General features: G+C 33.5%; 1 protein-coding gene across 1 annotated transcript in view; it reads right to left on the bottom strand.

The window, feature by feature from the left end:
* LOC118183222 (vacuolar protein sorting-associated protein 4-like) overlaps positions 1-17587 on the bottom strand; it is a 55253-nt gene that overhangs the window by 11656 nt on the left and 26010 nt on the right. Inside the window, exons 5-8 of the mRNA XM_035352692.2 lie at positions 9866-10023; positions 9582-9700; positions 5934-6082; positions 3054-3135 (exon numbers count right to left, since the gene is read on the bottom strand). Of these exons, the coding sequence (XP_035208583.1) occupies positions 3054-3135; positions 5934-6082; positions 9582-9700; positions 9866-10023 (508 nt within the window). The remainder of the gene's footprint in view (positions 1-3053; positions 3136-5933; positions 6083-9581; positions 9701-9865; positions 10024-17587) is intronic.

Here is a 17587-nt window from a genome sequence, read left to right as displayed (position 1 = left end):
TTTGTGATAAAAATTTTATATTCACATATCTTCCTTTGAGACAAAGGTATTCATTTGGATTATTTTTCATTATTTAGTTTTAACAATTCATCAACTCTTTCTTCTTACCAAAGCTGCAAAATTCTACTTTTGATTCCCCTACTCAATTATCTTTATATCTCTGTTATACAGTTAAAAGTCGTCAATCCGGACTCATCGGGACTTCGGCGATTCCGGATTATCGATCATCAGTTTAAATCTGGTAAGATGGCATGCAGAAATTACAAAATTAAAAATATGAAACCGTAATTTATGAAATAAAGAACAATTATGATCTAAAGGGTATCAAAATTTACAAAAAGAAAAAGATTAATATTTATTTGTTTACTTTATTAAACATTTCTTTCAATGTAAGTTGTTTAAGTTGCTTCATTTCATGTGATAATACTTTCTCTTTAATTCTATTAAACAGACATAATTTTTTGTTTAGTTACAAAGTTCCGCTGTTCAAGTCCTATAATTGCTGTGTCGAGAATACCGACTAATTTGTCAATCGAAATTTTTTCGTTTTCAATAACCTCTGTTACTTTCTCCACTATCCGAAGCGAGTTATAATGACAAGGAACTTGTTTTAAATCATATCAAAGACGGAGTACATCGAGATGAAATACTACATTTGATAAGGAATTAAAAGCCAAATAAAATAAAAACATCTGCCCTGAAGATAAGGATAGTGCTGACAGATCAACTTCCAATTCATTGCGCGCCGCGGCGTTTCCCCCCGCCGAGCAGCGTGAAATTGATAAACAGATTTCAGATTTTGAAACATACTTTTGCTTTAGATCCTTTACATATTAACAAATATATATTGGAAATTCTATTTGATATAATCGAAAATTTAAGCTTACTTTTATAAAATTGCTCTAACAGTCTGCAAAAAATAGTAAGCTGGATCCAATTCGAAGATTAAGGAACAACGCAATCTGCAACATTAACTGAATTAGATAATTTGAGCTTAGCTTACACTGTCCATTATACATTAAACGCGCATGCGTAAACGTTTTATGAGCATGCGCACAAGCATATTCGCAGCCGTAAAGGTCTTAAGCGCGCACGTAAATGCCTATGCTTCAACGCGACGCATGTGCAGAAAGTTTGTAGCTTTGAGGTCCGGATTATGGGTGTCCGAATTAATGACTTTTGACTGTATTATCATTATATGTGTTATGATCGCACTTTTGATGCATGTCATTAGCAGATCCTTTTCAAACTTTTTAAGTTTTAATGTTACATTATGCTACCATTACCATGTTATTTGTCTTCCATATAACCTGAGAAATAAAATTTTTAATTGTATCTTTTACAAGCAATGGCAAACAGCCAATTTCAGCAGAGATAGAACGGATTCAACCATCCGTTCTATCTCTGCTGTTAAATCTCAGGACTCAAAATTACTCACTTCAATTAGGAAATTAAAATTTTCACAGCAGACAGAAAATGTGCAACAATATACTTTCCTAATACCTTTTTAAACTGGTAACCATCTTGAATCTGTTATATTGAAATATTTAGTTCTTTACTCTTTCTTGATTATCCAAAAAAACAAAATATTGATTTGATTTACAGTTTCTGGCATATGAAGCCTTATATCATGATATTTTCACACCTTTAAAAATCTGGCAGCCAACATTGGATTTGCAATTTTTCAATATCTTAGTAGCAAAGTTATGAATCAATTTCAATGTTCTGTATATGAATCATAATTTTTTCTGAAGTTTAAAAATATGATAGTTACCTTGCAGTTTACAGTTTTTCAATATATCAAGAATGAAACTGATCTGAAGCTGTTTTTTAGTTCATAAAGAACTAATTACATTTAATTTTTTTAATTGCATATTTTTATACTTTAGCTAATATTTATGTTTACAACTAATGGCAGAAAGAGATTATTCTTTATTACCTTAAAAGTTATCATTGAATAACATGAATACTTAAAAGTTATCATGTTGAATGCACAATAAAAATGCTCTGCTTTTGTACAATTTTATAGTCTCACATACACTTTAACTGAATGTACAACTTTCATAATCGATTAATTTAATTTTGGCTTATCTTTATTTATGCAGTATTTACAGAAAAAACCTGCAGTTATTCCAGCAGAAATTTCCCTACGGATAATTTTGAATACTTTACTTACTCTGTCTCCTGTATAAACAAATTTACGTAACTAAGTGGAACTGGTAATTTGCAGCAGATTCTTTTCCAATTGGAGCCCATGAATATCTGTTTCTTACCATGGGGGGGGAATCAGGCATTCAACTACAATGCAAGCAGCTCTTGCATTTAATAAGAAAGGTTTCCTTCCACTTTCATCCAGATTGTTAATAAGCCAATAAGATATAATGTTTATTTTGCATTCTTTTAAAGACTTAAGTAGCAAAACGGCTTCCATCATATTTGAAATTGAATCACTCAGTTCTCTTCTTTTCCTTGGCATTCTAATTACGCAAGATAAATTTGATTTTAGCAATGTTACTTATATTATAAACATTTTCTTTTTTTCTTCTGCATGTCAAATCTTGTCATTTTGCTAAACAAAAAATGTTTTCATTTTATTCTTACCATTATTACACTATGTAGATTTGTTCATCATGAAGCCTTTAAAAATCCTCCTCTTGCCATATTAAGAGACATTTTCCAATTAAAAGAATCATAACATTCTTGCTATCACCCCTTTTCTTTTTCACTCGGTGGTAAAATTGCTCAGATTATTTGCAAGTTCAACTTTCATGTAATTTTCTCACTTAATGAATTACATTTGTTGATTGGACTTACAGTGCAAAACTTTTGCTTCTAGACGAAGAGGGACCCATGCCAGTAACTTTTAGATGAACAGTTTTTTAGATAATATTTATACAGATATAAAAAAAGGGGTTTCTTCCTTCCTCCTTAAACTTTATATTTTGATACCATGTGTTTCTTTCATGTAATTAGAATGTCTGTAACCATCAAGAAGTCAAATAACATAATTTATAATAATAATAATTTCAAACAGTATTATATCAATAGTTTACCTTCTACGAATAGCAGCATCTAATACCCATGGTATATTCGTAGCTCCTAAAACAAGTATTCCATCATTATCTGTACCCACACCTAAGAGAATGGGGGGGGGGAAACTTTTATCAATCAACAACTTATATCTATTAAGTAATAAAAAAAGTATTTAAAGGCAACAGGAAATAATTTTGTATTGTGGGCTAAATAGAGGTGAAAATGAATCATTCTGCTCTCTTGTAGTACTTAAAAATCTAAACATACACTGAATATCAGTTTAAAGAAATAAATACTCCTTAAATGAAAGACAGAGAACTTTTTAAGAATTATGTTATTTTTTCTTAAGAAACTGTCTAATTCAGACTGTTTAATTCTGTAGAATACTATAAATTACTTGACTCGCAGTTTATTTATATTAAAATATACAGCTCCACATTACAAATTTTAGTTTCAAATTCAATATAAAATCATTAATATTGTAACTCATTAAATCCTATTACATGGGAATCGCAAAAGCAACAAACCATTGCATTATCAAGTACTAAGGCAGAGTACATCAATCTTCCAGAGAGTGTTAAGGAAGCAGTTTACTTACATCATTTCCTCAAAGGATTAAATTTTAATGCTGAATAACCAACTATTATACACTGGTTATCATAAATTAAGAAAAATCACAAAAATAGCGATAACTCCCTCAAAAATAAGGCAAACCGTGTAAAATTTGAATATGTTGCCAAGTAAGAGTAGCTGAGTAAAACTGTGATATGCAAATTAGTGGTGCTGCTTTCGGAATACACCATCTGTGAGGAGCATAAAAGTCCATGTTTGAGAGCAAGCCCACATATTTCACTGTGACAGTGACATCAGAAATCCAAGATAGCCAATTCGTAACAATGACCTCCAGGCATCATTTGGCTGCAGAACTACGATGGAAAAACATTGGGAGACTAGAGGCAGGATAAAGTCAAACAGAAGTGGCCAGATGGCTAAATGTGAGTCCCCACTACTCCGACTCTTCTTAGATTCTCCCTTGCTGCAGCACCGGAAGTTTGGCATCAATGTCAACTGTGCGTAGAAGACTTCACTAAGGGGGTCTGTATGCAAGACGACTGGCCATTTGCGTGCCGCTCACGTCACGCCATAGGAGGGACTGTTTGCAGTGGGCACGACAACATGTTCACTGGATGCCTGATCAGTGGAGGGCTGTTCTCTTTACGGATGAGTCCAGGTTTAGTCTAGAAAGCGATAGTAGGCGTTATTTGACATGGAGAGAACCTGGAACCCGTTACCATCTGTCAAACATGAGACAGATGGTGCATATGGAAGAGGCAGTTTTGGGGTGGCATTTCTTTGGATGGACGCACAGACCTCCATGTCTTTCCAACGGAAACCGTGAATGCTCCGGTTTATAGAGATGACATCCTTGATGCTTATGTGCGCCCATGTACCGGAGCAATAGTGATGCTTTCCTGTTACAGGACGATAACACGAGACCACACAGGGCTCGCATCATAGATGATTATCTTCAACAGGAAACAATTATGTGCATGGAGTGGGCAGCTCGATCCCCGGACTTTAATCCTATCGAGCACATCTGGGATGCTTTAAAGAGACGTCTAGCTGCTCTCAATCTGCACCCTTAGACCCTTGCCGCATATGCAACTGCTTTGCAAGAGCAATGGCTCTCGCTTCCTATGAAACTGATAGACCGCATAATTGAAAGCATCACGCATCGACATATGTGCTGTATTGCTTCGAGAGGTGACCATATTCCATATTGAAGGCACTTTTCCTATAGCAAACTGACACCTTCGATTTGTTCATTTTATACATGTGCTAATTTCTATACTACTATAATTGTCTGGTAATTTATTTTTATGTTATTTGATACCTTACTATATGTTGTATATTGTGGGTAAGTTTCATAAAATTCTACATGTAACTTTTTCAGTAATCGTGATTTTTCCTTAATTTATGATAACCAGTGTATTTTATGATAATCAAAGTGCACAGGAACTTATAAAAACTCAGTTTACCACATACTGAGCATATAGGCATTAGACATCACCTCATACACGAGATTTATGAGACAAATGAAACAGATATTAAATATAAGCCAATGGAAAAAATTCCCGCTAATATAATGACAAAAACACTGACTGCTCCGAAATATTCCAAGTGCTATAAATTAATTGGAATTGTTGTAAATAATCATAATGTTTTAATTCTTCATCATAATGTTTATTTTTTATGTTTTTCTTAAAGTTTTTTTTTTTTTTTTTTTTTTTTAGCCGCCAAACATTAAAAGGGAGACTGTTGGATTATAATATCTGGTGTTTAGCTTATAGCTTGGCTTCTCCTGATGTATGCGTAGCTCACCCTTATTGAGGTGTGCTGAGATGATGCAATCTTTCTCCTGCTCTATATGCGTATATGTATATGGTATGCTATGTTTCGTTTCATTTCCTGTGCCTATGCTGTCAATGTAAATATATCTAATTAAAATGTTAATTAATGCTATAATATGTCTGAGCCCATTTTTCTTCATATACAAAAAATTATTTGCATTTGCTGTTAAAATTAAAACCTTTCTCTCAAACAGTTTAGTTAAAACTAGAATATTAACAGAAAACTCACAGAAAATAGTTCTATTAATGAAATGACTTCAAGTCTAAAACTAATTAAGATTTTTAGTGCTTGTCTGGTATAACTCAGTGTTTAAATTCTAAAATCACAGCATCTTATCAAAGCTGTAAAAAGTTATTTCAACAATTAAATAATTTAAGCATATAGGATGAGCCAACCTATCAGTGTCTAAGTAAAAATAATAAAATATGCATCTTTTATTTTAACTTCTTGTAATTAAGGGCCAATTGAAAAATAAAAAAAGCATTAACCTTGCATCTGTACTAGGAATTCAGTTTTTATTCGTCTTGCAGACTCAGATTCATTGTCAGAACGAGAACTACATAATGAATCTATTTCATCAATAAAGATAATACTTGGTTTCTGTTGTCGTCCCATTTCAAACAGATTTTTAACTAATCTAAAAAGTAAACAAGAAATTTTCAGAGTTATTCTAAAAAAGTACAAATCAGAGTTAATTTTACATAATTAAACAGGCTAAATTTAGTTTAATATTCATGATTATAACCTACCTCAAAAGCTACATTAAAAAAATTCATTAAAATAAAGGGAAAATTTGATCAAAATAATAAATCATGAAATTTTAAAAAAAATGGCTTACCTTTTTAATGGAGAAAACTAAATTTTCAAATTGCTCTAATAATTTACTACACAGTCATTAAGAGTGAAATGTCCAGTCTTCGGAAGCATGAGTTTTAAAGGACATGATATCATGCCAAGTCTCTATATCTATCTTGGCTTGATAAGCTTGAATGCCTAGCTCACATTAGTGCTATATTTTGGCAGTTCTATACTATGATGCTACATTTGCATTCAACCTTTTGCAACTACATTTGCAACTTTTGCAACTACAATGCAACTACATTTGCATGCTTTTCAAAGTGACCTGCCTGACAGCACATTGTGTGAAATCATAGATATGTCAAAATTTTATGTTAGTTCCAAAAATGAGTTCTATAACTATACCAATGCAGTGCAGTCAATTGTAATATTGACAGAATGGTTGGCAATAATGTAGTTAATGAACCAACAGTGCATCTGTTAAGTTCTCACCATATGACATTGTTCTTGAAAATCACAAACTGAGTCCAAGTTGGATAATCGGGAGCTAAAAGCTGTTGTAGATTTGAAAAAAGAAAAAAACGAAAGTGGATTTTATCTCATTTAGAAACTGGATTCATCTCAAACTAAGCACAAACTACCATCAAGGTTTAAAAAAAATGATGAATAGATGCATTCTAAATTATAATTAAATAAGCAGCAAAAGGAGATTAATTTCAAAACCTGCCTTTCTTTGTTGTCATGACATAAAGGTGAAACCATTCCTACATCATGCCATTATATATGTTGAAAAATGAATTCTTTTCAAACACCATAAGCATTTGGTATAATGGCTAAATAAAGACAAAGTGCCAAAACACAGTTTAAAACAAAGACTGCACCTAAGTAACTTATGGTGCTTGTAGCATAAATGCCAGTATTAACCACTACAGCTTCACGAAACCCAGTGATCAAATGACTACAGGGAATGTCTACATCTATCAAATGGATGAAATAATCAAAATGCTTGCGAGAAAGCTTCTGAGACTGGTCCATCAGGCTAAGCTGATCTTTTGGCAGAATAACATTCATTTATCTACATATTGTTTGCCAAAAACATTCAAACTACAGAACCTGGATTTTAAGAGTTTTTGTCAACCACCATATTAACCAGACTTCCCACCAATAAACTATCATTTCTCGCAATGAAAAATTTTCAACTTTCATTAAATGGAAAACATGTTTCGTGATACCATTGCTCTCCAGGTTTCTTCATTGCTGTCACCAAGTTATGTTTACAATGGCAATATTGAATCAACAGCAGCAGTGCACACTGACTAACCACATTGCTTTTTTTTAAAGACATAACAGTATTATGTGCGTACGGGTTTGTAATGGACTGAATGTGCACAGAACAATGATAGCTTATAGTGTCAATGATAAAATTTATTTTCCCAAAGAAATACTTTACAGTTCTTGAACTTTCTCCAAAAGTACAGCTATTCTAAGTATGATAGAGCACAATCAGTAGATACCATTTCAAACTATTAGGAAAGTTAAATGCAACACAATGCAAAATGCAATTAAACAGTGAAGCCCACACAGATATCTCTCAACACTCCAAAGTCAACTCTGAACTAAACAAGTGGGAAATGATGCTCTCCCTAGTCTTATATAGTTTCTCTCTGGTCATCAAGAATTTTACAAAACATTCCATTTCTTGAAATTACTGGAAGGGATATAGGGTTAAAGTTACCATAGGGCCAGATATAGTTACAGTTGTATATAGGAATCAATTACATTGGAACAAAATGTTGCCAAATGGTCACCAAGACTGGCAACTTTTGGCAATTTCTTGCCAAATTTGGCAACAAAAATTAGTCGCCCAAACCATTGCCATCTTAGCGATATCTCACCAATTTAGTAAGATAGGTGTTTACCTCAATGGTAAATAGACCTACCCCTGTAACCTTATTTTCCTGGCACAGCTTTACTTTCTTCAGACTTTTCATGCTACATCATAAAAAATTCGTAACAGTTACTTCCAAATCAAACATTCTATACCAAATAATAACATTATATTCTGGTTCACTTGCTTATGTTCCTATATTCTGACTCGCTTGCTACATAATGTCTAAACAAGTCAATTCTATGGAATAGGTATTATAATAAAACAATGCAATAATATTGTATTTTAGACAAAATGAAAATTTTTAGTCAAGAAATAAAATAATTTTTAGACTTCAGTAAGCTATATATATAATTCTTTAAAGAATTTACAGCCCATGGAATAATGTTCTCACCAAAATTATATGGAAACAAATTAATAAAATCTATGTTTTTCTCTCATTTATAAAGCATGACAAAATAAAAAAACACAAACAATTATTTTCACCTAAAAACTTCTTTGGAGTAATGGGGATGGAGAAAAAGTGTTTCGAAAAAGATATAAATTCCATATTGTTTTTAATAAATAAGATAATTCAGAACACATTTAAAAATTACTTGTTCAAAACTGAAATGATTGGTAAAATAATCAATTTATTAACAATAAATACCCAATGTCTGGAAAACATTTTGCAAAATTTTAATTTCATTTATAATTTCATATCAAATCAACATGCCTTTCAAGTTTCATACCAGTCAACACACACAGAAGCAATACAATAAATTAATGTCAGACAATTAGAAAGAAAGTCATTTACAACAGATAAATTTTCAATAACAAAATGAATAAAAACCTGCCTTCTAATCTTTAAAGATACCAAATTTGCCTAAATGCCTAAATTACAATTCACTTTATTTTTACATATTTCAATTGAATGAAAATGATCCAGTTAAAGAAGACAATTTAGTGATTCATTTTGTATTATATTTTTATTGATAAGATGTATATGAATTACAAATTTTATGATTCAGAATTATTTATATTTTATTTTAAAGACTTTTCAAAAGGTATCTGAATTTATAACATGATAATTATAATGAAAAATACTCTCATTTTCATTGTTAAAATGTTGCTTTGATTTTAAAAAACCCAATAAAGAATCATTTTGTGGGAAATCGTTCTCAATCAAATCCTCAAATACAAAGCTTGGCTCAAATATTTTCCTCAAAAGTTTTGTAATCAATCTGCATGATAAACATATTTACACATTTCAAAGTACTTTTTAAAAGCAGCAGTTTACCAATACCGAAAAACACAAACTTTGAGAAATGGAATAGCAAAGTTTACCAGCACAAAGCACAAAAGACAACATTAAAGTAAAAATTTCAATAAAGCATCTTTGCATGTCAAAAAAGTTTAAGAAACATGATATATTTTACACAAGTTTCAAAGCTGAAGAGAAAAAAATTACTTTTCACTTTCGCCGAGCCATTTTGAAACTAGATGGGAAGAAGAAACTGAGAAAAATGTTGAATTGTTGGCTTCAGTAGCAACAGCCTTAGCAAGGAAAGATTTTCCTGTTCCAGGAGGCTAATAAAGAAAACTAATGATGTTAAAGAAAGAAATAGTTAAAATAAATATTCACTTAAAAATCCAGAAATCTAATTTAAACTGCAACACGCAATGACAAAGCAAGACATAGGCTTGCAGAATGCAGGATACAATGTAATGATCTGAGCAAATTATGTGACTTACACCAAACAACAAAATTCCCTTCCAAGGTTTTCTTTTGCCAGTAAACAAGTGTGGAAATTTAATTGGTAATATAACAGCTTCTTTCAGAGCTTCTTTAGCTCCTTCTAAACCAGCCACATCAGACCATTTTACATTGGGCTTCTCTATCACAATGGCTCCTACAAAAATAAATAAAAATGGTTCATTATATATAATTCTGATTAGTTGCTTGCTTCTCTATGGTAAAAAAAAAAAAAAAAAAAAACCACCCCAGATTATACTGTGCTAAACACATAGTAAATTTCAAATATTAAAATACTTTAAAAAATATATCTAAGTAAAAAAATTAAATACAAATAAAGCAATATATATGTAAATAATGATATATATACAGCTATGTACTTAAGTTAAAAAAATTACTATTATGAAAATGTTAAAATATGTTAAGACGTTCAAAGCAATGAAAAAATCAAAATTAAATAAATAAAAAGCCATAAAAACAAAGGGCACTTACAGCAGTTACTGCAGCAACAACAAAAATATTTCTATAAGTTAGAAAAAAAATCCGCATGGTAATAAATAAAAGAAAGGCAAATTACTGTATAAATAGATAATAGCATTAAAAAAAGAAAAAAATGATTTCAGTAGAGATTTCTTAAAAAAAAAAGGGGGGGGGATTCTTAAAAAATTTTTGAACAGATTACTTTGGGTAAATGCAACTGGTTTATACATTAACAAAGAACAAAATCAGTTAAAAGTAGCTATTAATATCTATCTATATACAATCCAGAAAAAATATTAATGAAATTTTTTATAGTTAAATTTTTTTATGACTATTTGATAAAATTTGGCAATATTTTTAAATTTTGCAAAGCTGCTAAAACAGAACTATATCACTAAATACACATATATATTTTTTCAACCATCCATTTTTTAGCTAATTTTTTAAAACGCATGCATTTCTAAATGAGTAAAATCTTTTGCAATAATTTTACTTAAATACTGATCCAATTTATAATATTCTAACTAATGCAAATAACTTCCTTTCTTTAGCAAAACTTCTTCCTTAAATTTCCAACAAATCTGCAATCTATAATTTGAAATGAAATAATCCAGCTATTTATTAGTTATCGTAATTTCCGGAAGAAAGGCTGCATCAGCGTAAACGGCGCACTCGAGAAAAATGGCGGGAAAAAATTTTAAATTACACAGAAACGCCGCAATAGATTAAATTGCGCGTGACATTGTCGTGGGCCATATAGATGCAAAAAGTCAACCTAAGTCCTGATATATGACATACCAGTTAAGAAAAATGCATGAAATGAAACCATAACTCAAAAATAAATTAAAGGTAAGAAATGTGGAAAATATATTTACCTTCACGTATATACTTATATTTACCCACTAAAGAAGTCCATATTTGTAATACTCAGACTATATTAAAAAAAAATGTTGCAACAACGAAATATTAAATTTGGATGACAAAAGGAAATTTTAAATTTTACTTACAAATTACAGCAAACTATACATCATATGAAGCCTTCAAAATCTGATTCTTCACTATCTGAATTAAAAAGATTTAGTAAATCCTGATCTAAGTCTTCCAGATCGTCGCATTCATCCTCTTGGTTTACAGTCTCTTTATCTACGGATATAATTTCAGCTTCTTTGAACCCTGCTATTATTGACGATGTTTCTACTGATTTCCATTCACTTCCTGCCCACTTTGCAATTTCTTCATAAGATGCTCTATGCATTTTACTGCTTTTGGTTTATGTATGCAATCCTTCACTCATCCAACACTCCCACCGATTTCGGACTTCAGCTTTGAAGGATTTATTACCTGACAAATCTAATGGTTGTAAGATTTTTGTCAAACCACCAGGAATTATTGCTTCGGTCGTAGACAATTTTTGACATCTGGTTTTCACTGACTCAAAGAAATGAGCACGCATGGAATCCATTATCAAATAACCCCTTTGGTTGGAAAAAAGATCCCATACGACACTGCCAAACTTTTTGTAGCCACTCATGCATGATTGTTTCGCACATCTAGCCGTTCTCGTTTGGACAAATAATTACGTCATTAGGAAAATCTCCCTTCGGAATAGTCTTTCGTTTAAAAATGATCATCGGCTTTAGCTTGTCACCGTTTGCAGCACAAGCTAACACACATGTAAATAACGTTCTTTCATGCTCCGTCATAAACACAGATACAGTTTTTGCACCAGTTTCATCAACAGTTCTGTTTGCAGGAGAGTCGAAAGCTAACGGCGTTTCATCCATATTTATTATCTGTGACCAAAGAAGTTTTTTTTGTCTATAATAGCTGTCACATATTTTAGAAAAGATGACTTTTTATCCTGCCAGTCCATTGGTAATTGTTGCCCGACTGTTGTTTTAGCACGCACAGAAATATTTTTCTTTTCATAAATCTGCTACACCTCCTTTGAAATCATTTATGTTCATTCGTTTCGCTATAAATTTTGCTTGTAAGCGAATTTTTACAGTCGAAATTGCCATTCCCTTTCCTACTAGCTCCTTAATCCAGTTAGCAAGGTCATCCTCTAAATTTGGCCACCTTACAGTACCACTTCTTTTGGCTCGTTTCTGTTGTGGCATATTTTTAAGAAGTTCTTTTTCAGTTCTCCAATGTCGAATACATCTGTCGTCCACTTCAAACTCTCGATCTGCTGCTCGATTTCCAATTTGTTCAGCACGTGAAATTACATTAAGCTTAAAACTAGCAGTATAGCTTCTGTGCTGTTAAGGGACATTTTCAAAAAATTTCCGCTCCCTTCTTACTTAAAAACTATCCAACAAGTACTTGTACCCAAACTGATGGGATCTGTATCTGGCAGAATGCCAAGAAAAATCCCTTCATGCTGAAAGGGAAATACGTCAGAGTTCGTTATTGCGAGGTTGCGAGGCAGAATCGTTATTGTCGACAGAGTTGCGAGGCAGGTGGAGTTTTCAAAGGCGGACGCCTTTAAAAAAATTGCAGAAAAGGCATGGGTGGGGAGATGATGGGCCCTGGAAGATTCATCGAATGGCAGATGAGAGAGACTATTCAAACTGATGAGAATGTTGATTTGAAAGGGGGGAGAATGTTATTGTTCTGAGATCTCGTTTAGGGTGAATAAGGCATGTAGGTCTGTTCAAGGGAAAGAATGTAAACAAAATAATGTTCGCAAAAAGCAACTGAGTGGTCTTTTGTATGAAAACAGCACCAGTCTATGCACAATGACAAGGCCATCCAAACTCTGTACAATGACTATCATAGAAAATATTTTATTTTTAGTGCACCTAAACACCGCACCTGCTGAAAATTTAAGTTTTAAACAGGTAAACACCGCGGCGTTTCTTCCGGAAACTACGGTACTTATATATGTTTGCATAAAAGCAAATTGTTCAGCAATCTATTTGCATTTGGTAAACATGCTTCAATTTTTTATCATTTTATCCTTATTTAATGGTTTCAAATAAGAAAAACTTCAATCAAATGTTTGAATTAACACTGAAGAGACAAAACATTATGACTACCTACACAATATTCTGTTGTGCAATCTTTTGCCAGCAAAACAGCTGCAACTCGCCTTGGCATGGATGTCACAAGTTCTTGGAGATGACTGAAGACAGATTGTACCAAATGTCTAAACAGCAGTCAATGCAAAGTCAAGATATTCTGACATGGTGGTGTTTGAGCTCAGCTACCACTCCATGACATTCCAAATGTGCTCTACTGGGTTAAGATCTGGCAAGTTAGATGGCCAGGACATTAATTGGAATTCATCATTATGCTCCTCAAACCACTCCAACGCAATTCGAGTCCTGTGACATAGGGCATTGTCTTGTTGCAAGACTCCATTTATAGTTGGGAAAACAGATGCTATGAGTGATCTGCAGTTATATTCAGAGAGTCTGCAGCTGTCATGGTCTGTTCTACGACAAATAACAGTCCCATGGCACCCACGAGAATAACCCCCAAAGTATAATACTGCCTCAACCAAACTGTGTATGACCTGCTGTACAGGGTAGGAGCAACTGAATTTAGAAGATGGTGTATCCTGACACGACTACTGATGTGAAGAACGAGAAATCATGATTCATCTGGCCAAGCAATTGCCTTCCACTTATCCATGGTCCAGTCTCAATTTTACTGGAACCACTCAGGGCCGGATTCAGATTTGATGAGGCCCTAAGCTATTTGAGATGTGGGGCCCTTTATAAGTCTTTTAAACTATATTTTAATACTATATTTATCTTTATATACCTTTAAATATATTAATATAATTTATTTTATATACCTTTTAATTGTTTGGGGCCCTAAGCTATAACTTGTGTAGCTTATACGTTAATTCTGTGCTGAGCCCATTGCAGGTGTAGTTGACAATGACACTTGGTCAAAAGAAGCACATTGGTGGGATGTCTGCTACACAGTCCCATATCCAATGGTGTCCACCAAACTGTGTTTTCCAAAACACTTGCATTGTATTGATTGGACTGTCAGCTCAGCTACTGTCTGGGTTGAATTTGCTGTTCTAAGCGGGACTGACTTCCTTTCTCTTTGACGGCATACGGACGCCCAACACCTTGGCGCAAACTGCTAGTTTCACTGTCATTTATCCACTTTGCATAAACTAACACAACAGACCGTGAACAACCTACCGGTTGTGTAATTTTGGATATACACTCTTTTGAAAAAAAAAAATCGAAACACCAAGAAGGACTTTTGCGATTGTGAAGAAATTTGGTATGCAAAAACATCTTGATCGAACATGCAAATGCTCAAACTTTGAATTGCGATTACAGTGCTAATTTCTAGTGTCTTAGAAAGTCCTCCACGAAAGCATTCCCTCCCTTAAGGCAGATAGCTTTCGAGTGCTTTGCCGCAATATAATAAAACCAAACCGAACCAAGCTCACTTCTAGTGCGCAATTCGCAAAGTATAAAACCAGTAACAGAGGCGGGAAAATTTATCTTTTTTTGTTGCTGCCATTATAATTCTGTAAAGAAGCAACTAAAGATGCCATTACAACAATATCAAAGACATTACAGACAATTAAACAACTTGGAACATGGTCGCACTGTAGGGTTGCATGAATCTGGGTGGTTATATACCGAGCAATAAGCCGCCACCTGCAGTGTACAGACACTGTTATGCAAAGATGTTGGCAACAATAGTTACTACAAGGAAAATTGGCGACGAAATGAAGGCTCTGGAAGGCCAAGGAGTACAAATGCAAGGCAAGATAAGATGATTGTTCGCCAGGCTCGAACCAGCCCAATGGTATCCCTGTCGACTATTCAACACACTACAGCCACGTCTATACCTCCCGTGGTACTGTTCATTATTTCATGGTGCTTGTCTGAGGTGGGGTTACATTCACAGAGGCCTTTAAGACGTTTGCCTTTGACCCCACAACATCGGCGGAGTCATCTGGAGTAGTGTCGCATCTGATCATCATAGCTGCCATAAGACTGATATTGTATAGTGTTCGGTGATGAATCCCAGCTTCACTTGAAGCAGATGACCACTGTGTTCGTGTCTGGAGTGGACGGTGCCAGCAGATTTGTTTTACAAAGGCATACAGCCATAACCCCTGGTGTGTTCGTGTGGGGCACTATTTCTTATGGCAGCAGGTCATCTTTAGTCATCCTCCGTACATCTTTAACAGCTCAATGATATGTTGATACCGTCCTGCGGCCGGTTGCATTACCCTTCATGGTACGTGATCCTGGGGCCATTTTTCATCAAGATAATACCAGGCCACATACCACTCTGGTCTATCTTCGTGCGGTTGATACTCTTCCTTGGCCAGCAAGGTCACCAGACCTTTCACCATCGAGCATGTCTGGGACACAGTGGCCGCCAGATTCAGGCACCGCAAAATATCACAGATCTGGAGCAACAACTGATAAATGCCTGGCAGAATGCATCGCAGGATGGCATTAGGAACCTTTACCACTTCTTGCCTTGATGAATTCAAGCATGCATTGCTGCCATGGGCGGTTCGACCAACTACTAATTTGAATACTCAATGGGTGATAGTGAGCCGTGGACAGATACTATGACCTTGATTTTTTTAATCATTTTATTATCTGTGTATGAGCTATACACATGTTTAATTTCATAAAAAACAACCACATCCTTCATGGTGCTTTGATTTTTCTGCAAAAGAGTGTACTTGTTCCTAACATTTAGGCCATTACAATCTGTCCTCAGCTGAATTTGCTTAGATCAGCAGCCTTTTCCATCACTTGCAAAAGTAAGTGCAAAAATGACTCGTTACTTTCTCCAGCCAGCAGTTAAATACCATTCCCACTTTATCACATGCACTCCACGTCATCCAGACAAATTCATTGAAAAATGTGGGAACGGTCATAATGTTTTGGCTTGTTACAGTATTTTCAGTTTTTAAATGCATAATATTCACTATTTTTACTTCAGTTGTTAATCTTATTTAAGGCAATGAGGACAAGAATTCTGTTTCTGTGATTAAAACAAAGAATAGGTAAAATGTCATCAGTAATATATCTATACACATGCTGAAATAATTCAGTGTTGGATAATTTAGTTTAGAAATGTATTTTGTGCACAGAAAAAGATTACTGAATAGAAGAATAGTAATTAGTTCTCATAGGGATATCATCAAAATGAAGAAAACACCTTCTACTAAAATGTATTGAGTAGTTATATAACATGCAACAATTACATGCAATCTATCTGTTAAAAACTAAAATTTTATTAAGTGTAAGGAGAAATATACTAAACTGACAGATATAATCAAGAGAGCCAGGAAATTTTTTTAAATGAAAAATAATTCACATAATAATATAATATTAGCAGAAATATCATTATAAAACATTTTCTTATATTAATAACAGAAGTTTTCAATCATCGACAGGAACAATTATTATTTTTTGTTCATTAAGCATTCTCATATAATAGCATTGTGGGCACTTTCATGAGAGTAAATAAAACAGACTGAGATAAAATCAAGTAGAATGGGTACATTGAACATATTGATGGTGCACATTTGGTTTCAGGCTGCTACACTGACCTATAAGAATTCATCCCTGTGAAAATTACTTATGTGATTTTAACCTCAGTATCAGGACATTCAAACACTACGAAGCAACAGCACACCAGAGCATTGAAATAAATGAAATCCTGAAAAGTGCGGTAATTTTTTTAAATACTTGAAAAGTGATGCCAAGAATATTAGATTTTTTAGTAAAATACATCAAGATGTAACAAATACACACGATTCTTGTATTTTTAAGCAGCATTCAATGACTTCCCTAAAGAAAAAGGTAAAATTTTGGCCCTCAGAAAGAAAAGAAAAACAATGAAAGAAGAGATAATTGAGAATAGTTTCTTTAGTATCGATACAAAATTCAATAGTGCTAATTCAGAATACTTTCATTCATTCTTTGTATGTTGGTACTGAAGAAGAGAGGAACTGACAATATTTTAACCAAGCTCTTAACTAAAAATGATGACAATGTCAAAATTCTGGGATTAATTAAAACAGGAATTTCCAAGAGCTAGAACCAAGCCTATTAATTCCTTGCAGCTCCCTATCTATGTGAGATAATTTGGCTTAGTTACCCTACACAAACAATAGATCAAACTTTGATATGGACAAAGAAATAACAGAAGCAAGTATAAAACTGGTGCAAAGACTTGGCAAGCTACAATATGGAAACCTATGTTTCACAATAATAACATTACGAATT

Source organism: Stegodyphus dumicola, chromosome 1, assembly GCF_044657685.1.
Source record: "Stegodyphus dumicola isolate Sdum_Otavi_A_Nest chromosome 1, ASM4465768v1".
Taxonomy (NCBI): Eukaryota; Metazoa; Arthropoda; class Arachnida; order Araneae; family Eresidae; genus Stegodyphus; species Stegodyphus dumicola.
Note: the sequence above shows the minus strand (reverse complement) of the source record. Positions and strands in the feature narration are given on the sequence as shown.